Raw genomic sequence first — 24571 nt, forward strand, 5'->3', positions numbered from 1 at the left:
CTGCATCCATCTTCCCCTCAATTTTAACCATCTTCCCTGTCCCTGCTGAAGAAAAGCAGGCCCAAACCATGATGCTGCCACCACCATGTTTGACAGTGGGGATGGTGTGTTGAGGGTGATGAGCTGTGTTGCTTTTACGCCAAACATATCGTTTTGCATTGTGGCCAAAAAGTTCGATTTTGGTTTCATCTGACCAGAGCACCTTCTTCCACATGTTTGGGGTGTCTCCCAGGTGGCTTGTGGCAAACTTTAGACGAGACTTTTTATGGATATCTTTGAGAAATGGCTTTCTTCTTGCCACTCTTCCATAAAGGCCAGATTTGTGCAGTGTAAGACTGATTGTTGTCCTATGGACAGACTCTCCCACCTCAGCTGTAGTTCTCTGCAGTTCATCCAGAGTGATCATGGGCCTCTTGGCTGCATCTCTGATCAGTCTTCTCCTTGTCTGAGCTGAAAGTTTAGAGGGACGGCCAGGTCTTGGTAGATTTGCAGTGGTCTGATACTCCTTCCATTTCAAGATGATCGCTTGCACAGTGCTCCTTGGGATGTTTGAAGCTTGGGAAATCTTTTTGTATCCAAATCCGGCTTTAAACTTCTCCACAACAGTATTACGGACCTGCCTGGTGTGTTCCTTGGTCTTCATGATGCTCTCTGCGCTTTCAACAGAACCTTGAGACTATCACAGAGCAGGTGCATTTATACAGAGACTTGATTACACACAGGTGGATTCTATTTATCACCATCAGTCATTTAGGACAACATTGGATCATTCAGAGATCCTCGCTGAACTTCTGGAGTGAGTTTGCTGCACTGAAAGTAAAGGGGCCGAATAATTTTGCACGCCCCACTTTTCATTTTTTTATTAGTTAAAAAAGTTTCAAAAATCCAATAGATTTCGTTCCACTTCACAATTGTGTCCCACTTGTTGGTGATTCTTCACATAAAATAAAAAATGTATATCTTTATGTTTGAAGCCTGAAATGTGGCAAAAGGTTGAAAAGTTCAAGGGGGCCGAATACTTTCGCAAGGCACTGTACTGTATGCTCTAGGATAAACTGAGAAATCTCAGACAGATTGATTTCAACACGAATAGCCACCCGCAGGCAATAGTAAACCCAAAATTTCAAGAGGGTGTTTGTTTTAAAAAAGGGGGGGTCGTTTCAGCAGTTGATTTTTCTATTTTGCTGGAGGCTTATTTACATGCTGATTCCACACTAACCTATCATCTTTATCCTCCCTATCTTGTCCATGAAGAGCGCCGATATGATGTTGCCTGGGAGCACAGCCAGACTTCCCAGAAAGCTGACCAGGTAGATGAGGACGTCATTTTCTTCTTCATAGTCCAGGTGGCAGCCTTGCTTTGGGTGCAGGAACGTAGTGTTCACCATCTTGCAGTCAATGAACTTTTCCTTATTCAGGTCTGTAGGAAAGACACCAGGCACACCAAATTGAGGTGCACTGCAGAGTCTGATTTTAATTAACACTATCAAACATTTAAAGACTGTAATGAACAGAAAATGATCCATGCCTGGAATCTTTCTAGACTTTGAACCAGAATTTGAATGTCGATTTTTAAGCGAATGAAATCCTAAAAAAAAATAAACTTAACAGGTTTTCAGTTTGTATTTGTGTTCAGTAGCACTAATTAATAATCAATTTCCTCTTTTATTCCAATTTTATTTATTTTATTTCAACATAGTTCAATTTCACCAACTTGGAAAAAGTCGAGTTAAACTTACGATCATTTTAGCAGCTAACACTAACTTTTCATTCCTCTATAATGTAGACACTCCTCTGAGCGCTCCTACCTGTATTGTAGAACACATTGTTTATAAGGGTGCAGTTCTTAAAGAAAGTATCTGTAGATCTGATGTCTTCAAAGAAACACTCTTCAAACAAAGAATCCTCAAAGGTGACCGACTTCATCTCTATTTTAGTGAACCTGGAGAAAGCGAATACAAATTCTCTTACTGTGACTTCATATAATCACAGAAATCAAAGAGGATTCCTTGTGTTACACCTGACAGACCTAAACTAACATACACAAGAAAAGCACAGCATCTGTTTCTTTTCCTTGGAGGAACGTACAGATATATGAGAATATACAACAGATGACAGGGAGAGAGAATAGTCTTCAAAGGAATAGAATTAAATTAACTGTAGGAATTATGAAAAGGGGTTTTGAATTACTTTCAGTATATTCTTTCAACTAACGTTAAAGCTAAATGTAATTCACTTTTTTCCTCCTGGCCTCTGCAGTTCTATATGTCTGTCTCAGAATATGATTAAATAAATCAAATTTAGTAGCGCTGGAAAAGGAGTAGACAGTAGCACAAAGCAGTCTGTGGGCAGAGCTTAACCGTGGGCAGGATCAGAGAAACATCGTGCAACATACTTGTCATTGAAGTACTCTCCTTCGCGGTGGATCTGGTTCTCCAGGGAGAAGTTGAAGGTGAAGTGCTCCACGCGTTCGCGACGGATGACCTTCACCTTGGACTCATACTCCTCATTCTGCAGGTACTTAATCATGTCTGGGAACCACACGGTTAACCCATAGTAACTGAAACACAAGGGCAGTGTCTGCTGTTAGGGCTCTAACGGGCCTTTGCTGGGTTATTTCACTGCCAGGAGCACTTGAAAGAGCATGTTTTTCCTGTGTCCTATGACACAAAGAGATATTCAATCTTATTTGCTGTACATTTGCACTGTTCTACTGGAAAAAGCAGAGAAGCAGTGCCACAGGTGTCTCTTTGGCACGACTGGGACTGTTTTCCTGGCCCAGCTCCCTCTCTGAAGGAGCTCTGTGGTTGGGCTGCCGGGGTGTGGGGAGGTGCACCCCCTTGTGATTGCACTTCAGTGTGAGATCGGAAGCCCAGCTGGGGTCCTGCTTGTGATGGAAGACACTATATGGGTGTAAGTTGCTGTGATTTCACACTTATGATAACAGCAGCTCATTCCTTGACAAAAGCAGTATCTTAATATGCACTTAATATTCAGACACTCAATAAGCCACCAAACATGCAAGCAGGCTTCCGGAGGTCTGCAGCTGGGCACCCCCACTCTGTCCCTTACTGGAGAGAGCAGCAGCCTCGCCTGGGGGAGACCCATGTTGAAATTAACCATCCGTCTCACAAAGCCGGGTGTTTTTAGGAACTGTGTTTTTTTACAAGAAAGCCTGAAAAGTAAATTTACCTGAAGGCCATCGTGAACCAAATGATCGCCATAAATAAAGTATTGAGGCGTAGCTGGGGTGAGAACAGGGACAGCACGTTCTGCAGCACCTGGGGGTCATGAGAGCACAAGTCATCAGGCCACAACAGACATGACTACCTCTTACACAACACTGACTACTTTCAGCCTCACTGAGAGAGAGAATCTCAGGCACATTAGCTTACCCTGCTTCTCTGAAAGGTGTTCAGCCCTTTCGGCTGCATGAGGTCCTGGAATTGCTTAGCTTGATGCTATGGAATTATATCCCTTCTTTTGAGTTTTTAAAACATTTGAAGTATAAACATTATAAAAACAAATCTGTATTTCATAAACAATATATAGCATTAACCTCAGGGTATTTGAACATTTCCATATTCCTCAGCTTTCTTTGATATTTTAAAAACTGACAATCATCCGGTCTGTTCTCAGAACTCTAGCAGCCCCTCTCATTGTTCGATCTTTCGGCTCTGTTAATGTTGACAGATTGTTAGCAGACCTGTTTGATCACAGTCATGATTCGGACCATCCACCGCTGGTACCAGGTCCCTGTGGAGCTCTGAATCTCAATGAACTCATCGTCCTGCTTGGGTGTCTTAATATGAGAGACCTCAGAGAAATCAGAGGAAAACATGGAGAATTAGAAAGAGAAAAGCGAATGCTTTCAGAGCACTACAGAGCTGTCGCCTTTCATTCTCCAGCTTTTTATTAATGCTGGATCTTCTGCTGTGCGGAAACAGGCATACCTCCTGATACACCTAGACAGTGGATCTCAGGATTACCCACAAGGCTTTTGCTATTTCTGAACTTCATTAAAAAAATGGTCTTACGGGACACATTTCCTACACAATAACTACACAACAGTGCAGAAAATGTAATATATTCTAAATGCAATTTACCAGTGTAATGCCATATTTTCAACATTTTTCCTATCCTGTGCACAGCAAATGCACTAGAAGGTTAACAATCAGAACTTTGCTGTCTCCATACCCTGACTGAATGATGACGTAAATACACACATTGATTTCTTTTAATAAAATAGACATTGCTTAGCATTGCCCTGGTGGTATAGATTTAGAAATCTTGTAATAGAGGTATGACACCATGATGGTGTAGCACAATTTGACTTCTACAAGTCATAATTTGCTATTGGCAGGAAACATTGATGAGACAGCAAAAAATGTCATTATAGTAAAGCATAAGTACCGAAAATGTAGTTTAATTTAATAGTCAAGTCCATAACTAACACCAAGGTCTACTCACTGTGAAAACCTTCTCTGGCTCCCCCTTTGCTCTCATGTTTGTGTCATGAACCTGCTTCAGAATCATCCACGCCTCATCGTGTTTTGCATTCTGACAGGAAGACGAAAAAGTACAGATAGAAATGCAGCACATGAGGGAGGGACTGGGTAGCGGCTTATCAGAAGTGCACTGCAGGCCAGGTCACTGCCTGTTCTGTCAGGGGAAGAAAACTATAGTTTATCGGACGCTTTTACAGTGCCTGTGTCCAGAGGATTCAGCCTTCTAGAGTCTAGTCCGATATACTGGGTGTGCTGTCAGTATTGCCTGGGTAGCGCCTGGTGCTACTGGCTGGCCCAGACAAATGGAAGGAGAGTGGGGAGAGTGTTTTAGCAGTGGGAGGGATGAGGGATGGCAATGGCGCCTGCTCACCTGCGTTGCCACTTACCTCCAGAAGAAACCGCGGGCTCTCGGGCATGAAGGTGAGCCCGATGAGCGAGGCTATGGCGGGCAGAGCACAGACCAGCACAAAGACGCGCCAGCTGTGGAAATGGTATTCTGTGCCCATGCTGAAGCCCCAGCCTGGAACACAAGCAACACTTAGAGTTAAAGCCGCAGCCAGCCTGTGTCCCCGGAAGAGCCCAGGCAGATGCTTTTCCAAGGTCATGAAAATGATTCGGGAAAAAATAATTATTCCAATAGCCAACTTGATGTTGATTTATATATGCTGTGACAATCGGAGTCTCTGATTATTGCTACCAGACTGTTTGGGCTTGTTTTCTGCTCTTAAAGTGAAAAGAAGTTTCTCTCTTAGAAGATGAGCGTTTTTTTAACACACATGCAGGGGGTGATTTTTATAGGTGATCTATAAGACGATGCAAAAGGCAATTAACTGAATCTCAAATCTCGATTCTTCTTTAAACAGCTGTTTTCAGGTTTGGAAGGGTGTGTCTCACTTTTCAACTGCTCCAATAAAGAAGAAACACAATAAGTTTCACAACAAAGATAGGAGCTTTCTTTGCTACACCCCTTTATACACAGATCTACTGAGATCATTAAAAACACCTGTGACTATCTAACCCAGGGCAAGAGATCAGTCAACCAATTACTATTTCTCATGGGTTTCTGGGAGTTTTAGTTTCAGCAGTCATAGCTACAACTCTGAAGGACTACAAATTCTTCTGACAAAGTTTACAAGGAGTACCTCCCTGGGCACATAATTTACAGTACCTCTTCTACCACCTTGCCCCAGTCTCCATAGCATTTTACAATTGACGTTCATTACTGGAAAAAAAGCCTTTAAGAACTTTGAAGGAAAGGGAGTCAACTTTATTTCAGCCCAAATTATTTATACCCATCTTTGTGTGAATGGGCATTCTGTATAAAGACTATGCTGGGACTAGGGACTCAAGCCCTTAAAAGCTTTTTGGAAATGAGACGGTGACTGAAAAAAAGGACTTGGTTCAGTCAGTTCAGCTTAATTCACTTTGTACTTAGTTCAATTATGCAATTAGGATCAGAGATGAAATGAAGATCTGATGAAATGCCATGGAAGAAAGCAATGCTTTTGAATTTAGATTTACAGAGAGGAACATTTCATCATTGGCAGGACATTCAGCAGAAGGGTAAGAGACAGTTCTGAAGAGCTGTGAGATGGTGCTGGGGTCGACATGCGGGATCATTTCTTTTCTAGTAGCAGTACCATAGTGAGGGATGATGCCCCAGGCCATAGAGGAAGCATAAATGCCACCAATCATCCAGAACATGCAGAGCCAGCTAAGGTGCTCCCCTCTCTTCTCCCTGGACAGGAATTCTGAGAAGTAGGCATAAACAATAGGGATGGAGCCTCCGATCCTGAGGAGAAACACAGAACAGTCCCTCTAGAATCCTTGTTCAGAACACTCTACCCACGCTTCCAAAAGCTAGCCGAAGATCCGAATGAGAGGTATGGTTGTCTATTTCATTACCCATCTTAATGCAGAGTAACTTTTTGATTTATGAGGAACATACATACTGTACTCCGCACATCCTTTTGTGATGTATTTTTAATTACACTAAAAAAAAAGAATACCTCCAAGTGACTAATTTTGGAACTGTGGTCAAATGTCAGTTTAGTTTTAGGGTCCACATGGAGCTTGTTTTCAGTATTGACAAATGGGAAGGAAACTGCTGTTAAGGCTTTTGAAAATAGTGCTTACATTCCAGCCAAAATTTGACCATTTTATTTTGTTTCTTCTGTGTGCTTACTGGTCCTTCACTATAAAGCTCCTGAAAGTTTCCTGTATTTTTGACAATTCAAAGTCCCTACTGAGTGACATTAGTCCATCTGGAGGCCATATGTTTTTTGTTTTTCATTTAGTAATGTTGTTTATTTTATTTGTTGCTGTTCTGCTCTCAAGAACAAAACCTGCTGCTCATGTGTTTCTTTATTTCAGAAGTGGGACATATCATTGCTCAAACACACAAAAACTGAGTGTATTATTCCAGGCTCCTGGCAGGAACTGGTACTCTTGGGTGGAAGACGATTAAGTTATTCAAATTAACACCCATTTAAAAGCAAAAACACAGGCTCAAAGTGTTCGATAGAACAGAAAGCATGTGTCCTCGTTTCAAGAAAGACAATCACAGAAATTATAACATTTTAATATGGTGTTAAATAAGACCCTATAAATATTATTCTAATTTTCTCCAACGCTAGGAGATGTTTTAAAACACCATTAAGAATGATCTGTGTGAGCAGCTTAAAAAAACTGCAATAGCTTTGCATCCTGTGCCACTACAACAGTGTCTCTGCATGACGAAGGAATGGAATGATTCTCTTGCATGATATTCTGGAGAACAGTCCTCACGCACACAAGATGCCCAGTGTCTCTCACCCAATGCCAGAGAAAAGCCGGAAGAAGAGGAAGAGGTCGTATCCCTGGACGAAGGAGGAGAGGAAGGCAAAGATGGAGTTGATGGCCAGTGCAATAATCAGACACCTCTTGCGGCCCATCTTGTCTGCCAGTCCGCCCCATATGAAAGCTCCCAGCATCATCCCCAGGTACACAATCAGACCTGCAGGGCAAAGTCACATCCTAGTCAGCTTTGCACTGTGCCACATGCTAAATTAATTAATTAATTCTGGAAACAAATCAGTTTGTTATTTTTATTATGATATTAAAAGATTCAAAATAACCTTTTCCTATCCAGTAGTGCTACATGGAGTGTATAACAGAAATTTGTAACGAAAGTTAGATTCTAATCTCACCTCTTTCTTCTCTCCTATGTCGTATATATTGATTGTATATACACTATATTGCCTTCTGGACTTCCCTTTGAACGTCTCTCTCACACCCCTCCCGTCACCCCGTCCATACCCCTGCAGCAGCTCCCTGGCTCATTCCTCACAGACATGAGGGGGTTTAAGTCAGCCTCATCCTTAAAGTCAGGCTGCCGTTCTCTCAGCTACAGTCGGTGAATCCCACAATAACCTTTAATACATTTGTCCCTCAATCACATTTTTGAGGATATAACCAAACTACAGCATACAATGTCTACAGTAAGAGAGGAACATTTGTTCTTGTCTTTTTTTATGCTCCACAAAAGATTTTAGGATTTATAACTTTTTATATACCTTTTCAGAATTACTAGTCTAACCTCTCCGTCTCAATGAAATTAATTCTCATGTTTTTTTTTATTTTTCTGTCAGATTGACATCTATTCCTACAATACTGTGGTTCTTAATTAATTACATCAGGGATCTTCAGTGCTCATTCTGATTGGCAAGAGTGTCATCAGGATTTCTTGGTTTCTTTTAAGCAGCACCTCTGAAGAGCTGGTAGTAGTGGTTAGTAATTAATTACCTAATTGAGTCACCTGTTAGTAACTAATTTAATAAGCAATGATGCTATAATGAAGATTTTAGCTTAGTTATAAGCTTTAGAAAAAGACTGACAAATTTCAAAACTGCCCAAATGTCGCCATTTTTTGCATAGTTTATTAATGGAAGATATATGAAGTTCACTCTTTTTTCCTTTAGGTGCTTCATTCTTTTGAGATCCAAAACAGTCTCAGTCAGATTAGATTGGATTTTCAGTGGAGCCCAGCTTGGTGGGTTTGAATCTGAACTGCAGGGACATGATATCCTGGTCTGAGAAATTGTTAGCAGCCTTCACCAGGTCTAGCACACTGAAAGTGGGCAGTGGGTGAACAAATACACAATGTCTCACCCCCTGCAGTGTGAAACTGAATCTTTGTGAAGCATTTGGTGGATTCAGAAGGCTTGCTTTGCTTTGTTGAGACTGTTTTATTAATTGTTGTTCTTTACTGATCCACTAGAGGGCACAAGTTGAGAATCCTTCATTTGTTGCTACATTCCTCCTTTCTGTTTTCTCTCTAGTGTAAACAAATCACACTATGTAACTTGTTTTCTACACTGAATAAGCCTTTCCTGACCTTTGCACCAAAACCAGACTTTGTACTGTGTAAGGATGTACTTCTTTGTTAAAGAGAATTACATGGTTTAGGATAAGAAGTCATGTAGAGAAATCATTACAGAGCTTGGCTCCATTTCTGACCTTTCCTTAGCCCTGAGAGATATGCTCTACATCTGCAGCCTGTGCAAAATGAACCCATCAGGCTCTCTTACCAAAGGGGAATAACAGCCAGATGCTAACAGGCAGGAAAGTGATGTGTATGGATAATTAAAAATAATCAAATATATTAAGCAGTAGGAAAGGATACTCTTTCCATTATATTCTGGAAAATAATGGCAAAGTGGTTTTATTTTTAAATACCATTTTATAGAGCTCTGCTCCTGCAAAGAGATCAATAACTTTCCCAATGGTAAGATGTCAGACAAGTCTCATCTTTACAGCTGAACCTAGGGAGACAGGCCAGCAGAGGGCTCACTGAAATCTCTAAAGTGCAGGGAGAGGAGGATGAAATGTCATTATTCATAAGGTTTATAGATTGAATTGTTGACATGCATGGGATTTCTAAATGACATTTACACATGAAAATGAAAGCAGCTTCCTGCACAAACTCACTGAAAATAATAAATTGGATGACGTGATGTTGTTCCCAGGCAGTCTGCATGAATAATACATAGACACTGAAGCCTGAGTTCAACTCCAAACCAACGAGTAGCAGTTAGCACGTATCCCCGTTACCATACCCTGAACAGTGCCTCAGTTTATTGAGACATATTATTTTATCAAATGAAGGCCAAGAAAAAAACTGTAAAAAGTGCCTTTTAGCTGACAGATTGCACTAGAAAAGTGAACAACAATCCTGGAAATGTCTTATTGTGAATTTATTGTAAAGTATCACTCATTGTGATCTTACTTTTGTAACCTACTGCGCCATGGTGGAAGAGTATATTATGTGTGTATATTTGTATGCATGTGTTTACAGAAAACATCAGTTAATTACTAAAGAAACCGCTCAATCCTTGAGAAGGGATGGGCATTAGACAACATACTGTAGCCCATCAACAGACCAGTGCAATGTCTCATTTGGAAACATGCTGTTGTTTTGATGACATACAGGTTGGGATACTAATGTGGTTCTGAATTTGCAAGATTTAGTTGTATGATCAGGACTAATACTAGATTTGGTCCATTGTGCTGGAAAAAGTCTTCTATGAGGTGCGTTTACATTTGGGAACCCAGTCTAAAAATAACATTCTGGGTTGGCACATTAAAATTAGTTAAATACTACCAAAGTCAAAAGGTACAGATGGTAATAATGCTGGTGTAATAGCAATGAGAGGGCAAGATTATTAATGGTACAGCTGGACTGTGTGAGTAGGTTGCTTCAAGGTGTACTTTAATACAGCTCAGGCTCATGCTTAGATTTTGCTGTTGTGCAATAAAGCCAAGCTGGAATTGTACAAAAGATTAAATGTCTATCTATTATGTCTCTTGAATATAGTGGTTATAGTGGAATGTAGTGGTTTCAGAATACCTGTTTTACTCTGTATAATTCTTTGTTTGTAATATTGTTTAGAACTTAAAAATGGTTAAAGGTTTCCTAATTTTTTATGGGAAAATAAATAAACATTACCAAGTATTCCAAAATACTGTAGGGTGATGCTCCAAGATTTTTGCTTCAAGCTTTCACACAATATTTTACATACATTTATGTTATTTTAAATTTACTCAGTTTATGTCTGATACATATTTTCTGTAAACATATTTTCTAAAGTTGTATTTGTATTTAAATTAATCAGATGAAGTTGCAGAGAATACGTTCGTATACATCCTTTCATGGAAATAAGTTATAGTGGCTTCATTTTTCTAACTGCATCGTTTGTACTATACTTTCTGGGCGTTGGTCACTGGCCTTGTCTTGTGTTCAATTTCCATTATGAGACATCTGAAAACATATTTATATGAAATGGAATTTGATTTATTTAGATTATGCATTTGTGAAACATTTGATCCTACATTTAAAACCAAAAGAATCTCAGTTCTTTCAATAAAACTTCAATAGTTTGACTTACTGTCCATCAAAGAACATATTCCCCAATCTAAATAATGAATTATAACATTTTTTGCTTTATGACAGAAGCACAACTTAGTTATCGCAATGTAAATGATAGATTTTAAGAATTTGACCAATATTAAAATCTTTTTTTCTCCCAAGATTGACTGCTTTTTGTAATTGCATATCGTCTCAGCGTGTTTCGACGTCTCTGACTCAGCAGCAAATAAATCCAGTATTTCCATAGAAAGTTCTTCAACATGTCTGCTTAGTCTGGAAATGACATTTTCCACAGTTTGTGTCACAGCAGCACATGCAGACCCTGTTCGAAATGATGGGTCGGTTTGCAGGATTAAAGACAGAGATCCCTGCGTGACCAGGCCTTGCATGACCAAGCTCTCTGTGACCTGGAAGCTGGCATCCTGTGCCAAAGCATGGCACTACTGCAGATGGCTCAATCGTCAGGGAGCCTGGCACAAAGATGATGGCAGCGCAGGGACAGGCCCTGTTTCACGCCAGCAGCATATGGAGGTGAGTTCCGATTGCTCTGTAAGCAAAGCTGGGCCTCCTCCTGCTGCTGCTGTCTCTGTGATGCTACGCACTGCTCTGATTGGAACCACAGGCGCCATCTTCGACCCCCCACATCACAAATAACAGAACTATGACCGCAGAAGAAAAACACCAACAAAACAGGTCCAAGGTGGAGAGAGTTGGGAATTTAACATTCTGTTATTCTGTTTGTTTTTTTTGTGTAGTAGTATTTGTCTGGAGGGGTAGGAGAGGGAAATACAGTATCTGAATTTAAATAGCTGTCATTCTGCTTGAAATGTTTTGGAACAAGTCAAGTAATGACCGTTTCTGATCAGAATGTCAGGCTTCACGGTTCTGTGAAGCTTCACTCCAGGTGCAAGATGAAGTTAAAGCACTACAGAGTTTTTTTTTCTTCAAATATATTACAGTTAAGGGTATGGGAATAGGTATTTCTGATTGGGTTAAATTAGTAAACTAAAAGGATTAAAATACTGTGTCCGTTCTCCTTTTGAAAGTTTTCTATCAGTAATATTTAGAACATCTAAGCATAAACAGCAAATGAATGTTAAGTAAATCCCATGCGAGTTCTTTACAGGACTTTGTAATATAGACACCTGGTTCAATCCTGTTCTGAGAGACATTATTTAAATGAGTCCACAGTGATGTAAAGATATGAGACAGATTACTTTGTTCCATTACAGTATTTTAAATGCATTCTGTACTTGATACGAGCCAGCCATGGAAATCAGTGTGAAGGACAAGGTTTATGTATTCTGGAAGCAAGGTCGGGAGAGGAATATCCATTTCAGAGCCACCTGCTGACTCAGCCTTCCATGAGTGCAGCTGAAAAACACAGAAGTGCTGCATTCTCTTCTCCGCTGGGAGGAGAGGGGGGCGGATCTTTGATTTATGAGCTCAGTCTCTGTTTTGAATTCTGAAATACTTCATGGTACAAACGGGACAAAATATTTTGAGTATTTCTTAAAAAGCAGATGAAACAGAAGACAAGTGAAAGGTTGAAATGAGGAGCTAGATGTAATTTGTATCATTGCAAGAAAGAAAATTGTTCTACTAACTGTGAATTTGTCCTACAGCTTTGCTGCCCATATTTCTGAGCTGCTTACAGATATTGTATGTATATACAACATGTATGAAATGATGAAGCCCTTTCCTTTAAATGGGATTATGAAAATCAAGCTTTTTTTCCTTCAAGAGGCAATTCAAAGATTTGTTTACTCTTAATGCACGGTTCTGACATTTCACGTGCGTTTCACACACATCTGGGGACCAGACAGTCATTCGCACTGCTGACTCATGAGAGGATCTGTTATCAGCAGCAGGTTCTATTCCTGACCTGGTCCTTATCAGACGCGAGTGCTGTGTTGGTGCCTTGGCCCTCTCTTGATGAATCAGTATTCTGCACATCCACACTCTGTTTGATTAGTTGGTATGCAGCAGGCTTGCCTTTGCTCAATAAAGCAGTATCTTCATCTACATCTACATCAGCAAACCTCCTGTAGTTCTGCAAGGAAAGCATCATCAATCTTTCACCCTCTTCACAAGCAGGAATGTATCGATGTAAGGCTGAATTTGAAAAAGCAGCTAGACTCATCATGCCATCAATTACACCATTAGCTAATCTGACTGTATACGTTTTTAATTTAAAGTTTGCCAACATACTTGCTAGCACTGAGAAGCTGAATGGTAGAGGCTTTTTAAATAAATTTTATTGAAGTTTGGGAAAACAAGAAAAATGCTATTACACTCCATTAAAATATATTCTTGAACTACTCTGTACAGTAGGATATGCCTGGTAAATTCCATCCAAACTTAACACAGATGACTGAATTATTAGAAGCATTTGCTTAGAATTATTAGGGAAATTAGTCTCCACATGCATAATTATTTTAGTTACACTAAATCTTTGCAGCTACCAACTTTGAAATGGGCTATGACCATTGTCCTTTGATTCTGAAATGAGAGAATCGCATTTTTGCCACTGAATTAAAAAACTACACAAAGTGCAGTTCGCTACTCCACTCTTGCCTATTGACAGAAACAGGACGTTCTTCACTGCATGAGAACTCTTTCAAGTTCTCACTGCTTAGCCAGACTCTGACTGTGCTTGGCTCATTATTTAGCTCTCAGTACATATCAAACAGTTTGATGCCAAATAATTAAAAGAACGACAGATTTTATTACGTCTTTACTGAAGTCAGTAAAATAACTCCTCACAGAGAGAACAAGTAAACAAAGATGCTCTAAGAATGATCAAAGCATCAGTTAAGAGTTATATTTTTTAAAAATGTTAAATGACGAGTTATAAAAAAAATAAGGGGGCTTCAGTGATTCAATGGCACCAGTTCAACCATTGAATACCAGTGGGTTTAAATGTTTAAAATGGGAAGCTGTACTCTAAGTGTGAGCAATCATCTATCATAAAAAATAACCCCATGTCTTTAACTGTGGATGGTTTTGAGACAACATAGCATATGCCTGGATCAGTGCATTGCCTTACTTTGAAATATGCTGTTGTTTTGGTGACATACTGGTGGAAATCCTATGTGGTTTTTCTCATTAAAATTAAATCATAATGCATAATTATTTTCTTATGAAAATGCAGTACTGACACTCAAAACTCTGTTCAAGTTCTCTGACACTGAAGCACATTGAAACAAGGGCAGAGAGGTCAGGTACAAAAACTACCGGGAACTCTTCATTCCTGTGTTAACCTCTCTAACATCTCTCTAAAATAGGCAGGCTTGTTTATTGTCTCATATTGGTCTGTAACCAAATATGACTTACCATGAAATACTTTGCTATGTCTTCACTTATACTTTAGATTCACTTCAATGAACTGCAACAACAGAAACTAACGCCCTCCGAACAGCACTGCTGTGTAACTGAGGACTCACCCAGCATCCCTTTGTTAGCGTTGGACAAGCACATGTCCTTCTCCGCGCTGGGTAGCACGAATCCCACCACGAAACACTCCACTCCGTCCGCCATGAGGGCCAGGCCTGCCACGAAGAACAGGGTCCACTGGAATCGCCCGTGGCCGCACTCCTCGATGATGGCCTCGTACTGGTGTGCCAGCTGCTCCTCGTCCTGCATCTTCCCCACCGCCCCGTCGCTCACCTCCTGCGCCTGCACAGCCGCCCGCGCTGCCCTATCGCGGGCCTTGATCTCGTCGGGGTGCGGGATGCCCTGGTACTCCCCTTCGTACACCTCGTCGTCCTCGTCGTGCCCCTCGGTGACATCGCTGGCCGCATCCTCGTCCTGGGCCGAGTATTCGTTGCCGCGGTAATAGCCGTCCGGGTCGGCCCGGCCTTCCTCAAAGGTGGAGTAGGTGTTGCTGCCCCCCTGAGGGCCCTGGTAGAAATTGCTGTGGTACGGGTCGTCCATGCTTACACAGTGAGCGCCACACAGGAAGAGCTGTCCGAGTTACGCCTTGGTGCTGCTTCCAGCGATGTTGGCACAGCCCTTCGGTCCCAGGCTGGCCTTGTTTTCGGCTGGTGCTATCAGGGTTCTTACGTTCCCACGATCGGTGGAAAGCCAGGAATGACAAGGAGATGAGAAGGAGGTGAGGTTTGTTCTAGGCTCTTTCCTGCAAGATAGCAGTGTGTGCTCCTTCCTGGGTAAGGCCTCAATAGTTACAGTAGGACTCTTCTACCTCGTTTTGGTCTTCTCTGCACAAGGCAACATTCTGCATCTGAAACGGAACATATTTGTGTGTTACACATCCTCCTTTAAATATAACCGAATGTGCAGTGCATGCGGACAGGCATTAAATATTCAACACATACTCTGAAGCAACTTTCTGAGAATATGGCTATATATATATATCTTTCTGAGAATATATATACATTATATATATGCTTTTAGTGCAAAATACATGATTTAGGAGATCTTTTTCAGGGCACTGAGAAGTTTAGAAAAACAGAAGAATGAAAATTGTATTTCAGAATAGCTGGAAAATATTGCTGTCTTAAATATTACGAAACTGTGAGGTCTGAATTTACATTACATTAAATTAAATTAAGTGGTGATATCAATTATTACATTATATTATTAAGTAGCATTTTCTTGTTATTTTCCTTGTGTGGGTACTTTTTTAAAGATGAAAGACCATTCTTCCTTTCAAACTATTTCTAGGACTATAGTATATTCAGCAGTAAAAAATGAAAGTTCTTGATAATGCACATGATGTTAGCTGGAAATTCATATTAAAACCATGTTGTTTTGGCTGTAACCAAGTGGAAATCTCAATCACTTGTAAAATACCAGGGCTCTCAGAGAGTAACTAAACATATCTGACGTGGAAATGTGTTACCAGCAATGTCTATACAATATTTGTCCTACTTAACATTAAAGTGCAATTATACAAATTGCATTGTTTTTTCTTGAAATATTACAACCTCCAAGTGCCCTGCATAATGGAGGTGTGATTTTCTACTTTATTGATAGAGGAAATATGTTGAAGTAGAAGTCAGAATTTGGGTTAATTGAATCAGCGTCTTAATTAGTCTAAAGAATCTTTTCTAGGTCCTTAATTAATTCAAAACTGGAGACCAGCTGCTAACAGCAATTTCCAGATCAGTAAACTCTTAATCCAGCACATGATGGTGTCACTGGATTGCGGTGGAGGAAATTATTGTCATGTACTGGCTTAGGAACTTAATCAGTTGCTTTATGTTTGTTTTTTATCATGCTCACATGTTGGCAATTGTGTGTTTCCATCTAGGGACTAACGTTAGTCTTGTTAAATTGTCATGAGGCTTGTAAAGATCAGTTTTTCTTTATTTTTCTATTACTCATGCATCTTTTTTTGCTTAGGAATCCTCCAGAGGGGAGTCCAGACTTTAAGCACGGCATGGATCGATACTTCTTGAATACCCTATAGCCAAATACCACATCAGCCTTCTTCTACCAAAGTAATTGAAAATGCACGCCGCTTTTGCACAATGCAAGATGCTCACACACCTGCCTCTGTGTTTGCACAGCAGAGCACAGACAGGAACACAACAAACAGGAAACACTAATCCATGTGACAGTGCGCTGGGAATTGGTCCGGTGTCTAATTTCAATTAGTGTGATTAATAGCATGCGTCCAAGCAGATTTGTAAAACTTGGAAACTTAAAAAAGCTCTTGTAAGTGTAGATATTGTTCTTGAAAGAAAATAATCAGTAAGTCATTATTAGGACCCCTCCACACTGAGATAGCAGAAAGCAATGGAAAATTGAATTAATTGTTATAATGGATACATTGCATTATTAAGTAATTACATAAGACATCATGAATAACAGAATAACACACTGTTGAGTTACAGTAGTTGCCATGTCACATTTTGGAGAATGAGAAGAAAATCATCAAGCATGTATAAAGGGAAATAGTGATGCCGATCAGTAATTTATGATTAATGTATCACAAAGAGTTGTTGTCTCCTGAGCATTCTTTTAATTAGTTGACAATTGATCCTCAAGAAATGCTAATGATAAATGGATCACTCCAGCGTAAAAAAGAACAGGTCAATAAAAGATGCTATAGAATACTGAGGGAAGTTAGTCCAGCACAGAAGACTGAGAGGAAGATAAAGATGGAAAGTAAATAAGAGCTGGGATTTGGACTGATTATTCTTCCAAGCTGATTCAGAACTTATCATGGGTTCTTAGTCTATAACCATATAACTGTACTGCTCCCTGTTACCCCTTTATTCCATAACCACTGAGGTGTTACACCATTAGCACTGATCTGGTGGTGGAAGCTTTTGCAAACTAATCTGAGTGCAGTATGTGGTACAAGAGGAACAGGAACACAGGAGGAGAGGCGATATGCTGTAGCTTCATGATGTGTGCTTTAATTAAGAGGGAGAGACCTCTACTAATTACTTTTGATTCTTTTTTGTTGTGGGAGTGTGGCCTGTGAAAGCCAGGAAGGAGGGAGAAATTGAGAGAAAATGATCACAGTTCAATATTGCTTCTGTCAGACTGACAAAGATAGCAGAATAGTAAAATACATTAACATCACAGAAGCGACTGGAAACATAATAAAAGAAGACATTGAATATTAAACTATGATAAAAATAAATGTGATAAAAATAAATGTTGTGGTGTATGTAATAAAGGTAGCTTCCATTTGTTCTTTAAAATATAAATATTTACCAAAATGACACCTTGGTGTACAAAATGAACTGCCTACTGCAATGACAAAAGGACAAACCCAATTCTGACTCATATATTTTTTAACTGTCTCTTGAATCAATCTTATTTTCAGAGTTTTTAAACAATTAAAACTGAAGGAACAATTCCCATGGTGAGACATTAATGCCTTGTAAAACTTCATCCTGTGTGTATTATGGTTCCCTTTACATCTAGGATTAAATATTAGCATTCCTAGCCATTTAATGGGATCAGCAGAGCCTGAACAAATCTTCCGGCTAATCCATAAGAGCACACTTGGCATCTTCACAGCTCTGAGCAAGGAAGAATCAAAGCTTGTACACCATACAAGAGTGCCTTTATCCATGGTAACATGCAAAATCTTTCTCAATTCACCAAATTCAATTTGTCCTACTCCTAGTGGTTCTGGTTATCAGTTCTGAATGAAGGAGCTTTTCAAAAGCTTAGAACTGAAGTAGTGACATTATACTCAAATGTTTGAATAAGAATGTTTGTTCTGAAAAACAAAACTGCCTTTCTGACTATCTGTGCCTCAACTGGTTTATATTGAAGTGCATATTTGTTATTTAAAAAAAATGAATAAAGAACAATGACAAGTAAATATTTCAATGGAAAGCATACCAATAATTCCATGATTTAAAGCAGGTGGACTCTTAGAGTAAGTTATTGAATCTGTGGTGTACTGTATAAGCAGGATTCAGTCTTATTACCACTACAGTTATCAACACTCTTTGGGTTCTGGGAAGGGCCTAACAAAAAGCATGAAAGGATGACCTGCATATATTGTATTTCAGTCCAATCCCTTTTCAGTACATATTCCTATGGAATAAATCTAAACAGTAATTAGGGAAATCAACACAACACATCAGACACTGGGAAATTATAAAATATTCACTGATAATGAGTAACAGTTGTAGCCATTGTCAGACTGACAAATCTAAATCACAATAGACTGTGTCTTTTAGGGGAAGTGACCCGGTTTGAGTGTGTGTGTGTTTGTGTCTGTGTGTGCCTGTGATGGACTGGTGTCCCATGTAGGCTGTGTCCTGCCTTACGCCCTTGGCTTGCCAGGATAGGTGACCCAGAGCTGGAGGAAGCAGGTAGAGAATGGATGGATGACTCTATTAAAGGAAGGAGGAATGTGAACCTGGTAAAGCTGTAATAGTGGAGATCTTCAAAGGATATTTAGCTCTGAACTATAAAAGTATTCCTATGTATTGACTTTTCTTGTGTATTCAAAATCATATTCATAGGCTAGTACCAGAAGTATTATTGAACTGTGTTTGGAAAGAAAAGAGCACTTTAGCACTAGAGGTGGACTCTGATTCATTGGCATCTTTCAAAAATGTTGGGATGAGTCGATGATCCAGCTGTACAATAGCAAGGGACAGATAACCTCTTCTGGGTTGTTGCCTTGCCTTATGTTTCACATAAGTGTGTCACAGAGGCTGAGTTACTCAATAAAATATTGAATTTGACTTAAAAACCTAGAAGAAAGTGACATCACAGACTTTCACCTGATATGAACCCAGTGTCATCATTAAATTCTACTGGAAATGCGTTAAAAACCCTTTAAAGTATTCTCTGACTTCTTGTTTTCTAACGGATTTGCTTTGCTTTTGTCCTCCTTTTCAAAGGCAATGGTAGTGCATTTCAGCTTATGAGTTGCAAAATTGTCATGATGGCCTCCTGTTCATATGTTTAATAAGAAGCTGATTATGCACAGTCCTTATTTATTCTTTTGATCTCTTTATCTGGCTCTAGATCAACACTTTGAGGAATCGGATAAATGATTTTGTTTCATTTGTGCATCTTAAAAGGCACTAGGTATGGGTGACCTAATCTGCATCTGCATATGCATATATGCAGACAAGAATCGTTTAACCAGCAGAAGGACAAGATGGACAGTATGTTCACATCCTCTAATAATTGTTCTGCTTCATAACTGGCTTTGATTGTAGTTTGCTCCTTGTGTTATCTTGCTATTTAATAATTCCTATCACTATTCTGTATATTTTAAGAAACATATTATTTATCATTACAATTATTCCCAGTTAGTTTTGGTTTCTATTGTGTTTTGTACTTTTAAATCCAGGACGTCGAATTCTGATGATAATAATGGCTTCCTTAAGATATTACAAGTTAAAATTTGTATTAAAATTTTCAGTTCTCGTGTGGCTATGAAAGAATCACTTGAGCATAGATAATTAAAGCACATCAGAGCTCAAAGTCAAACTCTCATTACAAGGTCTGCAGGAGGCTTTCATTCCTCTCAAGTGCAGGTGGGGAGCTGTGGGCAGGTGTGAGACACAAGGCTGATGGTTTGAATCTGAGGAGTTAACCATGCTGCCCTGCGCTCAGTCCATGCAAAACCTTTCCTATATTCCTACCTCAACTTCCCTGGGTGCTGTCCAGTCTAGCTCAGTCAGCATTTACTCCAGGTGATGGAAGTACACTGATCAAATCATCAATGAAGTAGCAGAGGTTTAGTCCTTGTGTTACCAAGTGTTACTTGTTAATGCTTCATTCCCATCACAACCGTATACTTTAAGATACTTCTCATTAATTATGATCATTTTTCCAAATGACTTCTGGTTTGCATCGAATTTTGCACTTGCAGCTCCAGGAAGTCATGTGCCTCGGCTGAGCCAAGCTCTTCTCAGGTATTGACACTTTCACCTGCTGTGCATGATGAGACCTGGTCCCTTAACCAATCCCGCGGGATCTGTTTTTCTCCCTGAAAGCTCATTTATGACTCTTCAATGGGGTTGTGTCACCCAATATGTTACCATATTTGCAACACGGCTCATCTTGTAAAAGAAGGTGCAGAGAGTTGGCGAATGTCAAGGTTGAAATATTCTGCTAATAAGAGACAGGGACCAGATGTCTCTCCTGATGTGCGATTTCCCTTCCTCGGCCATCTAATTAACAGCTCTGATTTCATTTTACTTCTGCCTTGAGCTACATTTCTGAGTCATTACTGGAATACATCCACGTACCCAGTCATTTCTAATGAGCACTCATTGAAGTGTCAGATTAATAAGGTTTTAAACAAATAACGAAGTTAAATAAAAACAGGTATTTCTCATTTACAGCACTGGTTCCCTGATTCTCATTTCACATGAATTATTATTGTGACTACATGGCAAAGACACGAGAGGGACAGAGCCAGGCGCTTATATGAAACATAACATGTGGAATTTAATGAACATTAACTTTAATATTTTTCAAATAGATATGACCACTTCCAGCTGAGCTTTACCTTAAACCTGTGTCCGCTGTAAATACACATTCATGTTTAAAAAGCTCTTGAATGAGGGAGAGCAGGTGCCCCAGGCAGTGGGGCTGCTGATATCCTTTGGGTTTGCCTGCCGATCATTACAAATGCATGGTTTGGGCCTCCTGAAGCATTGCTTTCTCAGTGAAAGCCATAAGAAAGCAATGGGCAGAGTAAAACCCATTTGTAATTTGTCACAGGGCTTATTTCAGAGCTGTAAGCCTCAGACCATTGTTACTTTGTCTTTCATTTGTTAAATTAATGTCTGTCCATCAGTATCATAGTTTGGCATCTTACCAGTCTGACATAAAGGAACAAGTAATAGGTTTATTCCATGCTGAAAAAAAGAAGAAAGAGAACACAACGTTTCGGCCGTGGAGCCTTCTTCAGGTGTGACATAAAGACTGAAAGTGATTTTATTCTTTTAGCTGCCTATGTTTTGGAATAAGAACATTTCCCACCCTCTGCTTCAAAGCACAGATGTAATTCCATGAGGGAATCCTTTTAAACAAACACCCACACATTCTTTTATAGCATTTGGATGGCCTTCATGTCCCGTTTAATTAGTTGAATAAACTAAATTATGTTTATTTAAAACAAAAAAAAGATGTCCGAGTTTTACTCAGAAGGAAGGAATAATTCAGGATGATCTATCGTCTTTAAATAAAAAATGAATTAAATAGTAATAAGTAATAATTTTATACCAGAGCTATATGTTTTTTTGTGTGCTATAGATTCCTGCTGCCTGCTTGTAAGCAAAGGACAGCTGAAGGTCATAGATTCCATATGGATTGTTCCCAGGGAATCACTCAGCACCACGGACAGCTCCTCCTAATTCCTTGTACTCCGCAAGCCCTGGCTCAGCAGCAAGCTGGGCTATTCAGAGCTGCTGTGAGGGGAAGCAGCCGGGCGTTGACTGCGTTATTCAGCTAAAGCCTGGCTTGCTTTCGGTTTGTGTGAATGGAAACAGACATGTCCCACTTTGGAAGGCATTCTAAAGAGGTTTTCCTAAACCTCGCAAAGACCTACATTAGTTTTAGTGAAACGCAAAAGCCGGTGAGAAAGAAGAATTTACAGACCGTGGCAAGTGGAGGTAACAGACCAGAAGGTGTGTGTGTGACTGTTCTGACTTGCCTGAGCAGAATACCTGAGGATAAACCGATTCAAAATCCCCAAAAGCAAAAAGGAGCAGGCTTCCAAGAACATAACGCTGTCGGGATTAACTCTGGACCTCTAAGGGGAATTCTAATACCAGAAAGGCTGCTTCAAGTCTCTTTCAGGCCAATGTGTGTTTCTATTCAGTATGTTCCATAATGAATTCCAGTTTAGCTGGCTGCCCATCTCCGTAATAGATTGTCAGTTTGAAAATCCCCAGAGAAGCTAGTCCATGCTATGCCTTCAAGCCTTATTATGTCCAGGAAGAGGTTTTCCAGTGAACACAGACAGCAAAGGCGTCATTGCCAGCCTCTAGGACGACAGAAGGAAAGCTGTGAATGCAGTCTGAAGCAGTTTGCTTTGATGGGCTGGTGTAAGGACAATGGAACAACTTTTCTTTCTCAGCTAATATCAACATGATTGCATGCTCAATACAAGTGGAGCTAACCTCAGCACTGACACAATGCTGATACTGTTAGCCAAAATCTTTATGCTTTAATTTTTGTGTTACGATAGCCAGTTCCAAAATATGATTATTACTGTACATTGAAGTGTTCTTTTTTCAAAGGCAATGCTTACCAAATATTATCATCAGCACACTAGCATTATGACCGAATACACAGAAAAATAAAATTGAGTATTTTAAGTTGCAAATGCTTTTATTTACTAATTTATGATGACATTCAATTACATTTTTTTTACCGCTTCTACCATTTTAAAATATCCGAGGAACCTTGTGAATTTACCTCCAGGTAAAACAGATACAGATACAGATACTAATTAAGGTGGGTAGCTGCGTCAGCATGCGTAGGCTGCAAAGGAACAAGTAATAGGTTTATTCCATGCTGAAAAAAAGAAGAAAGAGAACACAACGTTTCGGCCGTGGAGCCTTCTTCAGGTGTCAAACGCTGAAACGTTGTGTTCTCTTTCTTCTTTTTTTCAGCATAGAATAAACCTATTACTTGTTCCTTTACTGTTCTAATTTGTGCTTATATCAGTGACGAGCAACATTTTTTGAGCTGTTTAATCCTGAGTTTTGGTAGACTGACAGTAGATATGAAACAGCTTCACCACAAAAACAAGGCAGGGTATACTCATTGAAACGAATGAGTGATGTGTTACTGTGTTATAAGAAATTACATAATTGCAAGAAGGAACATTCTCCAAAAAGTTTACCAGAAGCTAAAAATATGCACATGTGAAAATGGTAAGAAGTGACTAAACCAAGACTTGCGAAGGAGGTGGTGAGCAAACCAGAGGCTAAATCTGCAAATAAAAACTCCCATGTGCCGTTTCTGCAGCTGATAATGTAACAGGGGGCTGCAGTTCGTAAAATGTTATGCAGTTTCAGGATGTGCAATAGGACGTTTTGAAATATTTGTATGACATCTTTTGCAGTATTTCCAGGTGCATTTGCTTTGCTTCATTGTAATAATAGCCCTTTTATGATTTTGGATGCACTTTAAGGTGGGAAGATTATGGAAATTGCTTCTGTATCCGACGAAATCAATCTTGCATTAGAAACAGCAGCCACTTAGCCACATTTGCAGTGCTACATTAAACCTTAATAACTGCTCGGTTCTATTATTAGAACAATGATGGATGATGTTCTCAAATACTCACAGGAAAGAAAATCTTGCTGAAAACAAGTCAACGTTCAACATAACTGTGAGCCAGCCAGAGCAATGAGTTAAATGTGGAAAGAATTTCCAAGTACAGTAGAATTTGTAACATTTCCAACCTCCACCCCCGTAGCAAAATTTAGACTTTGGCTAGGAACTGAACAAGTTGTTGAAAATTATATATGAGCCAGAGTCGGTTGTGCTCTTCCTGCAGATTGGAAAGACAAGAGGTGGTTTTCATCTCTTTCATCAGGATGTTACATGCCAACCAGATACGAGGTACGATTTTTTTCCTAATTCTGGAATTCAGTCAATTTTAATATTTGTGAACGATGCCCCGTGGTACTGTACTTCTGGGGTCAGGAAGACTTAATGTTGTAACCCCCCAGAGATCAACAGCTCTCCTGACTTATGGAGAAGAAGAAGCAGATGGAGAATTCTTTTCATTGGAGTTTTAGAAACATTTTCACAGCACAAGATAAAGAATCCGAGGAAGGCTTGGGAAGTGAAAAGACAATATGTTCAGGCCTCTGAAGTTTTATTCAAGTGTTGACAAGCCAAAGATTTAAATGTAGGTTCTCCTGCCTGCTTTGAAAACATCTGATGCTCATTATTTTAAATGAACCTTGACAGGATTCAGACTGAAAGAAAAAGAAAAAAGACCCATTTGTTGCTTTGAACAAGCTCCATTTTAAATGTGTTAACTCTATTTCCGAAGTGACAGTGTTTCATTTGAGTGTGGGTCTTCATATGACCTGAATTTCACCAAATCAGGCACGTACTGAGGACCTTGTCATCCTCATTATATCATCCATCAGGTAGGATGCAGAACCTGGCCTGTCTGTGATAAAGTGTGGCACTTTAGAAAACCTAGTTCTACAGCAGCCAATAA

General features: G+C 39.7%; 1 protein-coding gene across 4 annotated transcripts in view; it reads right to left on the reverse strand.

The window, feature by feature from the left end:
- LOC102685718 (synaptic vesicle glycoprotein 2B-like) overlaps positions 1-24571 on the reverse strand; it is a 56503-nt gene that overhangs the window by 6058 nt on the left and 25874 nt on the right. For all 4 annotated transcript variants that reach the window (XM_015343473.2, XM_015343474.2, XM_015343475.2 and 1 more), the window contains 10 exons: positions 14361-15157; positions 7323-7503; positions 6149-6300; positions 4895-5028; positions 4471-4560; positions 3707-3817; positions 3193-3281; positions 2396-2560; positions 1809-1942; positions 1220-1420 (listed from right to left, as the gene is read on the reverse strand). In XM_015343473.2, the coding sequence (XP_015198959.1) occupies positions 1220-1420; positions 1809-1942; positions 2396-2560; positions 3193-3281; positions 3707-3817; positions 4471-4560; positions 4895-5028; positions 6149-6300; positions 7323-7503; positions 14361-14850 (1747 nt within the window). In that variant the 5' untranslated portion in view covers positions 14851-15157. The remainder of the gene's footprint in view (positions 1-1219; positions 1421-1808; positions 1943-2395; positions 2561-3192; positions 3282-3706; positions 3818-4470; positions 4561-4894; positions 5029-6148; positions 6301-7322; positions 7504-14360; positions 15158-24571) is intronic.

This window comes from Lepisosteus oculatus, chromosome 5 (assembly GCF_040954835.1).
Source record: "Lepisosteus oculatus isolate fLepOcu1 chromosome 5, fLepOcu1.hap2, whole genome shotgun sequence".
Classification (NCBI taxonomy): Eukaryota; Metazoa; Chordata; class Actinopteri; order Semionotiformes; family Lepisosteidae; genus Lepisosteus; species Lepisosteus oculatus.